We start from the raw sequence: 12022 nt of genomic DNA, 5'->3' as shown, positions 1-12022 counted from the left end.
ATTATTGTCGTCAACGGATTTATGATGAGCCAGGAAAACCGCTTATTTCCTTTCTTTTTCTGATTTTCGTAGATGCGTTCTACCAACTCGAAGCAACCATACGTTTTGAGTTACACTGATTCCCATTGTGCGTTTAGGTGGCTTTTATCACGTACACCAATATCTCCTCTGCAAGTCAATAACTGTACAGATAGAGGAGACAAAATTACATCCAAACTCATAATTAAATAATATTTAATAAAAACGCAATATTTTCGTTATACTCACATTTGCTTTACAAATAATTTTGTCACGATTCAAATATTTTATAGCAAAACTACAATATAATGTATAGATTTTTTTTATAATACGAATTTGTAATAAAAAATGTCTTGTTCGAAGTTAAAAATTGATCGCGCCGAACAGAATCGTTCATGCGAATTTGCATATACATACATTAAAGTACTGCGTAATGTAATTTGCAACTCTAAAAATTATTCAAATCGATGATGCCCTTCGGAACAGGTGATTTCTATGGGCGAAAAGAAGATTTATTCGGCCTCGAGTTCGACCTTTCAGGTTTTTACACGTCTGGTAATTTAACTCAATTTTCCGGTTCTCTTGTTAAATAAGACAATAAAATGATCGCGCTTCGGCTTCGTAACCATTTTCGTATCGACCTGTGGAACTCCATTATGTAATCAGGCCGAAGACAACCCGTGTCTTCGGCGCAGTTTAACAGCGAAATATTAAATTTATTGTCTTTAGTTCGGTTATAAATTGTATTTATATAGTTTGATTTTATTGAATGATTTCTTTGTAAAAACTACAGTAAACTAATTTTTCATATTTAAATATAATTATTTCATTGACATAGAAAAACAAATTAATTATAATAAGTAGGCATACAATTATATTATTTATTATAACAATTATAGTTTATAACTATAAAAAAATTAACCTTTCTTGAAATAAAATATACAGGTATCCTCCGACTTACGAACAAAATTCTCAAAGCTCACTCCTTACAAAGAGATATATAGTGATAAAAAAAATAACTGTCCAAATGATAATTTCGTTAATAAAATATAATATTTTTGAAAGATGTACTATCTCTTTTGTTGCTTTGTTTCTTTTGTCGTTTTTTATTAAATAATTGTGATGTCTACATTGAAAAGTATTTGTAAGTAAATATTTTGTTTATTTGAATCTATTTTTTCAAATTTATGCAGTCAGTAATACAGAAATTAACATATATAAAAGTAAAAACCAAGTATGGTAAGATAAGTATATTTTGAATTTTTTTAAATTCCACTTTACGAACAAATTCGGCTTACGAACAACCTTTTGGAATGGAGTTAGTTGGTGAGTCGGGAGATACCTGTATATTATATTTTGTATATATTCTAGTCTATTATTTCTATAATTCTATTTTCTATTTTTTTTGTATATTTATTCATTTTTTTTGTAAGGAATGAAATGATTTACAATTTAAACTTTATATCGTTCTTCATATACTTCATTCGTGTATTATATTCTGCTAGAGATTTATGGTAATTAGTTAATTAAAAGTTTTGAAAACTCTTCTGGTGTTTATTAAAACAATATTTATACATTATTTAGATTTAATTATAAACTTTTCTTTGTTTTTAAATTTTCGCTGGTGTATAAATATTGATATAAAAAGTTTGCAATATTATTGTTTAATTTGAATAGATTATAGATTGTTTCGTAATTTAATGACTATTGTTGTAATATCAAATCAAATACAAAACATATACAAAAAAATTAGCTGATTGACCTATCTTGTGTTTATTTACATTGACTGCAGATAATTATTTTGTTTTGATTTTGTTTTTTATTACGTTTATTTCGCTTTGTGATTGATACTCAGTTGAACTTTATGTTTATTATTTATTTATTTATGAAAACAAACATGAAGGTGAAACAAAAATTCATTAATTTCATACACAATTTTTTTGTTCATTTTAAAAAAATTGTTATAATTAAATTAATAAACAAAACTTTAAAAAATTATATTTATATAACTTACATTTTTCATTTATTAGTATATTACTCATGAATTATTCGTAATCATTTACGGATATAACTAATATAAATTATGAATAATAATTGTAATCACATCATAAACACAAATTGTATTAAAAAAAATAGAAATCCAATATTTCTATTAAATTTGGTAAATTAATTGTTTTTTGTAATATACAAATCATTTAATTAAAAGCTAATTGTGTGAATTTTGTGCGAATTACATTAATTAATTGGAATACATATATCACATAATTAATTGCAATAATGTTGTTGATTATATTATTTTTACGGATAAATCTGTTTATGTAATTAACATTTAGTTTAATTATCAAGTTTGGAAGATGGATGTACTCCAATTAAATAATATTGTGTGTCATAAAATGTAACTACATTAGATTTTAATTTGATTGAAGCGAGTGTAGTAAAATTAATTAAGTGTTGCAATTGTCTTACCGTGCTTGAATGGAACCCATATAAAGTTACAATGAAAATTTGTATTCTATTTAAAGAGGGAATCAATAAACGCGCACAAGCTCAAGCCCAGATCGCGCACGAAACCAGATTGAATTTGTTACGCATTTTGTTATTGTTGTTGTTTGATTATTGTTAGAAGCGCTCCCCCACTTACCTCAAACGAAAAATATTGGATGCAAGGAACAAGTGTACTGTGGAGTGATCAGACGTATGTCCAAGAGTGGAATGACCAAACTTTGGTTGTCGCTTCACTTTTAACATTCGCATTATCTCAGCCAATTTTCTTAACCCTACTACCATCCACTCGTTACACAGTTAAGCTTCGAGTAGACGCGTAACGCTCGAAAATAAAGCAATTGTTACTCATTTTGTTGTGCGATAACCTTTCTCATGATACTTCGGTCATCTGAAAATAAAAAAAAGGTAACGAAAATAATGCAAGCGACAAAAAAAATCCGCAACAAAGGACCAGTTACGTGCAATTGCTCTGCCTTTTGTACCGCAACGGAAAAAGGATGATGCAACATCGTCTCGAGTTTGAATAAGACAACTGGATGGTCATCTCTCGTGCGCAAATGTAATTTAAAATGAAAAAAAAAAAACTTGTTACAGCCTGACACCAATCTATTTTATATATGGATTAATGGTCGTTTCAAGACGTAGTTTTTGTATTTCCCGAAGAGTAAATTAGCTCTTCTAAGAGTTGTTGACCCGAAAAATTGCGGATGCTAATCTTTATCTAAAGTAATATTTATAGAAATAGGAGAAAACAAGAGGTTCATGGTCAATAACATTTTTTTATATACAAACGCAGTTTTGATCTTGACCCAAATCTAATGCAGTGGCTTTATCAATGGCAATTTAAAAAACGCCACTTGATAATAAAGAGCGCTTGCAGAAGGGAAGTGTGTCTGTTCCATTATTGATTGGTTTTCGAGAGGTCGATCGCATAATCTGCGGACGTTATTAAAAAATATCTCGAGAAGAGCTTGTTTTTCAAGTATTCTGATGGATCGTTGCAATTCCATTGGCGGAATAGAATAGAGGTGTACACGTCCATTTAAGTGGAATGCAAGAGATTCTTTCTTTGGGAAGAAAAATTATAGCCGATTCCTGTAATTAGGAAATAACAATCGAGCGTTCCGTTGAATACCAATTCCAGAAGAGGTTTTCATCCTTGAACTTAAGTGTCCGACGGTGCTGTAGATATCCTTGTAATATTCTTGTCGCTAATACAGTTTCAATCCGGCCTATAGATTTCAATCTAAAACGATTATATAACAAATACTTAATTTTCAAAAAAAATGTTTTTTTAGTAAATGAGGTATTTCTTATCGTTTTCAACACCTTTGTAAATAGTTATGGAAAATTATCATTATGTATGTATTATTTTTTAATTAAATTTTAATTTAATTTTATAATTAAGGTTTCAGAAAATAAATAATAAATTTAAAATATTCAAACTATTGTTTTGTAATAATGATAATAATGTTTGTTAATGAAAATATCCAGCAATCAATAAGAAAGTTGACTCTGAAAAGTTTCCTTTTAATTGAACCGTATTATTAACGTTGACATGCTTTCACCATGAATTATTTGACCTCTTCCAGCATTTCTTAATAATTACAAAAATTGCTTTATAGTTTATATCATGTTTATAGTCGAACATATAATTATTATTACAAAATATTAATGAAAAATTAAATAAAATTTTATCAATTGAGAATACTTGGCCATAAAAACTTATTTTTGTTTTTCATTTCTATTTCTCACTTCTTAATTATTAAAATGGTTTTTTTTATATTTAACGATAATAAAATGTTGGTGGAAATATATCAACCGCAATTTGCGTATTGCTTCAGCGATAATTCTATAATTTATTAGTCAAATTATTATTTTTATATAACTAAAGACACTGAAACTTTAACTTTTAGCAACTATCATAATAATTTAGTTGTGATAGATAATAAAAGTTAAAGAGTCAAACATAATTCATCTATAAAATTATAATATAATAAGAACCAATTTTTTTTTCAACTAGTAATAATTCCACTTCAGATATACTGAATTTGTTATAATAAAAAAATTAATTAAACTAATAATATTGACAATCCGTTAATCCGATCCAAAAATATATCCGAATAATAAAAAACGTACACAACAATTATTTTCATTTATTTATTTTAATAATATTTATAAATTTATCAATTTTTGTAACATGAGTGTGTATTATTACAGTTTTAGAAATATAAATAATATTATTAGTTTGCACAATGATAACATTACTGCAGTAATCTTCAATTAAACAAAGACAAATCGACGTCATTACAATACAATTTTGGAAATGAACAGTACAAAAACAATTATTTAATTCTCTAATTCATCCACGTGCAAAACCGAAAAGCTTTGTCAATTTTAGGTAAAAAGGATAACATTAATCCGCTTCAGCAATAATGCACAATAACGTAATTGTGTTTAGTGCATGAGAAGTAGCGCTGATGCAATAATGACCATTTATTTTGCGCGCAGTTTTGATGATTTTATATCCGCTGTTGCCAGCAAGTAATGAGGTGAGAAGGGAAAAATGTCTCTGAGCAGATGAAGGAAATAAAAAGAGATCCTTGTAACATTATTATCTCACACGAGAACGCATCATTAAGTCTAACATGGATTTACTTCAAACCAAGGTTTTATTTACGCTTGCATCCATTCAGACATTAATCATCTTTCGATTTTTCATTACTTAATAAAAACCTACATAATCGCATTATATGTTTACAGAAATATAGAGCTTTACTTTATCAGTTCGTTTTTTTTTAAATTAATTTAAACGCAAACAATACAATAATTGTAAAACATAAACATTCAATTGCGTTCATAATAGATTATATATTGTTATTTATTTATTTAATTTTAGCTGTATTAGTTTATATTTAGTATATTACTTCATAATATAAAATTACATAACTTAAGTTAATAAGTTTAAATTATTAACTATTGCAGCGTTTCTCAACTTTCTCTTTCTCTTTCATCTTGCATCAAAGCCAGAATCTGGTGAATAATCATGTGATAAGATATGAAAGTTGAAAATTCGATTTATTTTAGATTTGTATTTTTTTTCTTCTATCGCATATCTTTTGACATAACTGCAATAACGCAATTATAATTAATAGGGGGTAGAAAAAGGACCAAAGAGATTTATATCAATAAGAAATAGATTTAAATCTCTTTAGTTAATAAAAACAGTAGATTATAATATTAATTCCAAATACATTAATTATAACAAACATATGTTCACTAGTTTTAGCAATAAACCTTCAAAATGTTATTTTTAATGTTTGTCTTGATCTTATTAAGATGGTTTATTTATTTTACTAGGAAAAAAAACATGGAATAAATGTATCAAATAATATCAATTTTCAAAATTAAAACAATGTTGTTGTTCTATTAAAGACCTAATAAATAAAGTAAAGACAATTGCTTTAATAATAGAAATCCAGTACAAAGGAATTTTTCAATTTGAATTATTTGGACTGAAAATTAATCTGAAGACAAAAACGATATAAAAAAAGTAATATTTATATGAAGTATAATTTTACAGTTTTAATTAACTCTTTAAAAGGCCAGAAATTTCTAAACCGAAGTGGGACCAGACAAATAAATTTTTTTGTAAATTTTATTAATAATAATAAAAATTGATTTGCATCACAAAATATATGCATAATTTTAATAAATTTTCTGATTAAAAGGTGGTAATTACTCTTTACTGGATATTTATATAATTAAAAAGGTGGCAAAAAGAGCGTCCCAATATCCATCAAAGAGTTAAGCAGCAAATTTTACTTGATAACGTTTGAACAAGTCTAGGCAACTTTAAATGCATATGCAACATTTATATTCATAATATTTAAAATTCATATAAATTGCATATCTAATAAATGTTGGATTTACAACATGTGATTAATATTTTTTTTACTACAATTGAATATAACAATGAATGATGCATTAATAAATTACAAGAATTTTTAATATGAAATATTATATTATATAAATAATATATTGGTAAACATCAATAGTTTAATAGGAAGATAGATTTGCGCGTTTTGTATAACAATGGTGCATTTTTGTGAAAAGTATTTTTCAAGAATAAAAATACATTTAAAAGGATTTAGGAATAAATCATAAAACGGTAGTAACATAAAATATGTGCCATGGGAGCCTTCCAAAGCCTAGGTGAAATCCCCACGACGTGCCTGACTGAATACGTTTATTTGCAATTCATTTTCAGCATTGCGCATTATTTGACGCTTCTGGACTATCCATGGAATTCCCGTTTCCTCGTTTAAATGTTACATATTTCCATCCGCACTTTTTGCATACTTCCAACAATTTCATCAAAATGCATTTTTTGCATCGTTTTTCATAACTACCCGAAACGGCAGTCTTTATTAAATACCTGATAAAGTCCTATCCGATGTTACGTCTATCTGAGTTTATTATATTATCAATATTTGCAAAGCTCTCTCACCCTCTCTATCTCTTCCGTTCGTTGCGTAATCACACGGGCCGTGAAACTCCCCTAAAATTGGATTACCCGTGTGCAGTATAAATAATGTCGGTTCGACGAAAAGGGCCTTCGTTATTAGTTTTCGAGCGGCGATAGGAGTTCATTTGGTTCTAAATCCATCGATTCATCCATTCAACAAAGTTATTTCGAAAGTGTGGAGCTTCCGTTTTACGATATTTCTTTCCTTTTGTGCAATCACGAGACTTTATTATATTTAATTTTAAATGTAATTTCCCAGTTGCTCTAGTTTTGCTTCTAGATTATTAACTCACCGCAATGGAAATAAACGTGAACAAAATATATTACAATTTAGAGACAGTACATTAGAAAATCCGGTCAACTCTATAAGAAAACTAACACAACATTAGTTCTAGTTTTCAAAATTAAATAATAAAGTTTAGTTAAAATTGAAGTAATCTTATTGTATTTAGAAAATAAGTTAGTTTTAAAATATACTTAAGATGACTTTGAAATATATAAATTGTAAAATTTAATTTAGTTTTTGTTAAGTCTAATAATTGATACATGAACTAATAGTTTCAGAATCTTCAGATTACATTAATGTAATTAGAAACTGATAAACAATATTATAGTAATAAGATCTACTTTAGTTTAATTTTTTAAACTTTTGGTTTTGTAATTCTAAACGATTATTGACTGTGATTATCGTTAAGAATAAGTTTTTGATTAAAACATACAAATCAAGTTTTTAATCAAGATTACTTATTAAAATATATCGTTTCAATATAGATTTGTTTCACATGAGTGAATAACATATAGGAATAAGTTTCTCAATCTCCAACTTATTGCAATGAGATTCTCATGGGAGATAAAATCCCTGGTTATAATATTCATGTATTTATAGGTAATATCCAATTTCGATTTGCCCTATTGAACTTTCAAGTTCGAGTCATCGGTATTATAAAGGATGTTCATTTAATCAATCCAGAGTAATTCACGGAAAACAACTGATGTTACTGTTATGTAATTCGTTCATAGTGTGTTTTTAATGCAATTAATTTATTTAATTTTCTTTAATATGTTTTTTCAATAAATTTGATGATTCTGCATCTGATTTAAATGTTGTTATTAAATAAAATACTAATGAAAATAGAAGAGTAGAAGATACTCAATAACTTCTGTTAAATCTTTAATGATGCATTTATTGTTATTTTACTAAAAGAAAAGTAAAACAATAATAGTTTAAATGTTAATATTCAGTCGGTATTTATTTTATGCAAAATTGATTTAAGTTCCTAAAGTGAGTTGAATATTATAAATAATAATAATAATGCATTTATTCAACAACACATTTATTAACAATAATATTTACACTTTAGTTTCTCGTTTCATTAAAAAAGATTGGAATTGGAAACTGGATAACAATAAATAAATAAATAAACAAACATATATTTATATTGTGAAGTGTATTGTTTATTTCATTTCGATTATGAATAATAATTTCCTATAGATTCTTCTTTTCTTCATAAAAAAGTAATAACATACGAATACAAATTTAAAAAAAAACAAATCATAATTTACAATGTCTTTTGCTTCGTAATAATTAAAAAAAATAGGATAAAAACAAATACGCGAGAGTGAGTCGGTATATTGTAGCAACTAACACTTTACAAACAAAATAAACACAAAAACAATAGCAATAATTATAATAATAATCGTAGTAAGGTGGGTGTAATCAAATCGTCTGTTGATCGGTTATTACATAAACATAACGACGAATATAATAAGTAACGTACAGCCCGGAAACGAACGTAGAAATAATTATTGCTTTTATCATAATAATATTACTAACGTTTCTGGGTGCAATAAATAATATTAATTTAAAAAAAAGAAACAATTATTTACAACAAACAAAAAAAAATATCTCAATATACACGTAAACGCTAAAACGTAATTGCAATAATAATAATAATAGTAAATAAAAGCTAAAGTTTATCACATTCTTGGAATGTGTTAATTTACATCTAAAAGAAATGATTTTTTTTATAGATTAGGTGCTATTAAAAATGTACGATGATGCTGCTTTCTTAATATGTAGGTAAAAGAAAAATAAAAGAGGGTATTTTATTATTTAAAACAAAAAGGGGGAAGAAAATAAAGGAATAGTATTCAGACTTAAACTTTTCATATGGATAACATCGCCGAGTGGATAATAATAATGATATATATGTATATAGGAAGAGAAACCGAAAATACTGATAATCATTGGATCATTGGATAACACAGCATTTCCTCGGCTTTTCTGCGCCGACGATCTCGTCTGTGGTGAACTTGACGATGTCGGCGTTCGTTGCCTGTTGGCTCACCATTGAATCCCCATCGGAAATCGTGCTCACTGGGGAATTCAGGGAGTTCACGTCCGTTGCGCTACTGTTGCGTATTTGCATCCGTTGCTTTTTCAAATCTGCCAACGTTCCATTTCCGTTTATTGTAACTACGACATGCACCACAGTCACTTTACCATTCACGTCTGTCGTGTAAGTCTTCTCGTTTTGGCATTCGATCATCTCCTCCGTCTGTCTGTCGTCATCCTTGCCATCGGGGTCCTTGCGCTCCTGCACCTGCAGCGCGTTCCCGTCGCTCGGCTTCAACCTCTCGTTGTTCTGATCACCGCTGCTGCTGTTGTTGTTATTGTTCGACATGCCATTTTGGACCCCGTTAGAGGTAACGCTGGTTCCCTCCAAGTTCAATCCCTACGAATCAAAGGAAACACATTATAAACTTACAAAATCTATAATTATATTGAACTACGTGAATTAGCTTAATTAGTGCCAACTATCACTTGATCAATGATAGAAACAAGGAACTCTATTTCAAATTTGAAGATACTAAACTATTTTTGTTTTACTTAAAACAAGCACTAGTGATACAAATTACATAATTAGATGGACACACGACTATATTTACTGTGCAATTAAACGCCGAAAGTATACCAAAATAATACTAATATTTAGATTTAAGAATTAAGCAGCGAATGCAGCAATTCCTGGTACTTCTTTATATAATCCTTACATTAGATCGACCCTCATTGGAACAAATTTCTATATTTGCTGTACACATACAAAACTTTCGCGCTAAATCAAGCATGCTTGGTTAAGTCGGGAATATATCAACTATTATATCAATGATTTTCAACAGTTTCAACATCAAAAGGTTGAAAAACACTGACCTAAATACTTGATATTATTATATTTTTAATAACTTTACTACTATTTAGCTTTTCATACAGTTCCTGTCAATTAAATATTATTAATTCCTATCCACTTGATGATAACGAGAGTAGCATAATAATCAGACAATTACGCTTTAAAATACTTTAAATTTACCAGAAACTATAATGAAGTGATCATTAATGCTGTGTTATCGATAATATCATAATTATTTGAGATATCCATCAGTTTGTATTACGCATACAACATGTCATCATGGAACAAGTCCAATAGGACAAAAACCACATCAGCAAAGACTAGGGAAAAAAGATATTCTAAATTATCTTCAACGATTTTGATGAATAGAATTTTATATGTTTCACATGGAAAAAATCTTCTAGGATCTAATGCTACTTTAATATACTAGCTCATTCTGCTCTAATAATATAAACTAAGCAATATAATTTTAATTCTAAATAAATAAGTTCTAAAATAAATAACTTTAAAATTTACGTTACTAAATTATTAATATATAAAATATTATTTAAAACTATATTGTTTATCATAATCAATATTTTAGATGTTTCAATTTGAAAAATAAAACTACTATCTATTATTGTTAATATTAACTAACCAATTATAGAAAGCAAGCAATACAATTTGAATTATTAACTGTTTTATTAATAAATTAAGAAAAAACTATAAGTTTTAAATTAGGTATAAAGTTAAGAATGTTTAGAACTGATTGTCAATTTAAACATAATTTTCATGCATTGAAGATATTAGATATTTATTCAATATTCAAAGTGAAGAATTTTTTATAAAATCTCATTTTATAATTTATTTTAGAGATTTTATGTATGTTTGTGGATATCTATTAAAATTAAATGATAATATTAATCATAAAAAAGCACACATCTGTAAATTATACATTTTTTACATTAACAACAAACGGATTTCCCTTTCCTGTCCCCCAATTCTATTGAAAATAGAGCATTTGAATTCATATAGATCTAAGATTTAAAGTTAGTTTTCTATACAACGTTATGTAAACGTCGGTAAGTTCAAAGTGGAGTTTACGTAATATACAAGCAGTGATAAATAAGTACAACGTACTTAAATGCAAATGATTTCCATTTAACGGTTTGTTACAACAAATCACATTTATTGTGTGTTCCGGCATATCGCACATACATTAGCTGTCATTATTAATAAAAAAAATATCTTCAGTATATTGCAGAAGACTTAACACTTTCTACATTAAATTAGAAGAAAGGTATAATAATAACGTTAAAATCTACACTAAATATGGTATTCTTGGCAATAGAGGAAATAATTGATGTTCTAATTAACACTTCTTGTTCAAATAGAGTATTCTTCGAAACACGAAATATAAAGTTGCACAGAGATGCTAAGAAGTTTGTAACATAGAAAAAAATATATTTTTTTAAACTTACGTTTACATCTTATATCTTGAAATAATTAAATAAAGTATACAATGAATATTTTTATAGAAAATTGTTTAATCAATTAACGAAAGTTATTACCAATTATTTGCAAGTATTTTATAAAAAAAAAATTGAAAAAAACATGATATTAAATATATCTAGTGTTTTTAAGTTTTGCATTTGCTAATAGAGAATTTTTGAAAGGACAAATAAAAAAGTAGTATCATAAACCAAATCATATTGACTGACACAAAAAAAATATGTGTTTAATATTTGTAATAATGTGTGCAAAAGTGCAAATAAAAGATACGTGAGCTGTGTGAAGAATTAAA

The 12022-nt window shown here is 27.2% G+C and overlaps 2 protein-coding genes across 6 annotated transcripts in view; both read right to left on the bottom strand.

Annotated features, from left to right (window-relative positions):
* LOC108562778 (peptide methionine sulfoxide reductase) overlaps nt 1-2853 on the bottom strand; it is a 5067-nt gene extending 2214 nt beyond the window's left edge. Inside the window, exon 1 of one of the 2 annotated variants that reach the window (XM_017921208.1) lies at nt 2660-2853. In XM_017921208.1, coding sequence (XP_017776697.1) covers nt 2660-2805 — 146 coding nt within the window. In that variant the 5' untranslated portion in view covers nt 2806-2853. Of the gene's footprint in view, nt 1-2484; nt 2605-2659 lie in introns of those variants that run through there. The other variant, XM_017921209.1, reaches the window with a different exon arrangement.
* A 6171-nt stretch (nt 2854-9024) lies between these two features.
* Nucleotides 9025-12022, bottom strand: part of LOC108562775 (protein phosphatase 1 regulatory inhibitor subunit 16B) — a 44021-nt gene continuing 41023 nt past the window's right edge. For 3 of the 4 annotated variants that reach the window (XM_017921201.1, XM_017921202.1, XM_017921203.1), the window contains one exon: nt 9025-9786. In XM_017921201.1, the coding sequence (XP_017776690.1) occupies nt 9304-9786 (483 nt within the window). In that variant the 3' untranslated portion in view covers nt 9025-9303. The remainder of the gene's footprint in view (nt 9787-12022) is intronic. The other variant, XM_017921204.1, reaches the window with a different exon arrangement.

The sequence above is a fragment of the Nicrophorus vespilloides genome, unplaced genomic scaffold (genome assembly GCF_001412225.1).
Source record: "Nicrophorus vespilloides isolate i.1.1-1 unplaced genomic scaffold, Nicve_v1.0, whole genome shotgun sequence".
NCBI classification, from domain to species: Eukaryota; Metazoa; Arthropoda; class Insecta; order Coleoptera; family Silphidae; genus Nicrophorus; species Nicrophorus vespilloides.
The sequence above is the reverse complement of the archived record's forward strand: the minus strand, read 5'-3'. Positions and strand labels throughout refer to the sequence as shown.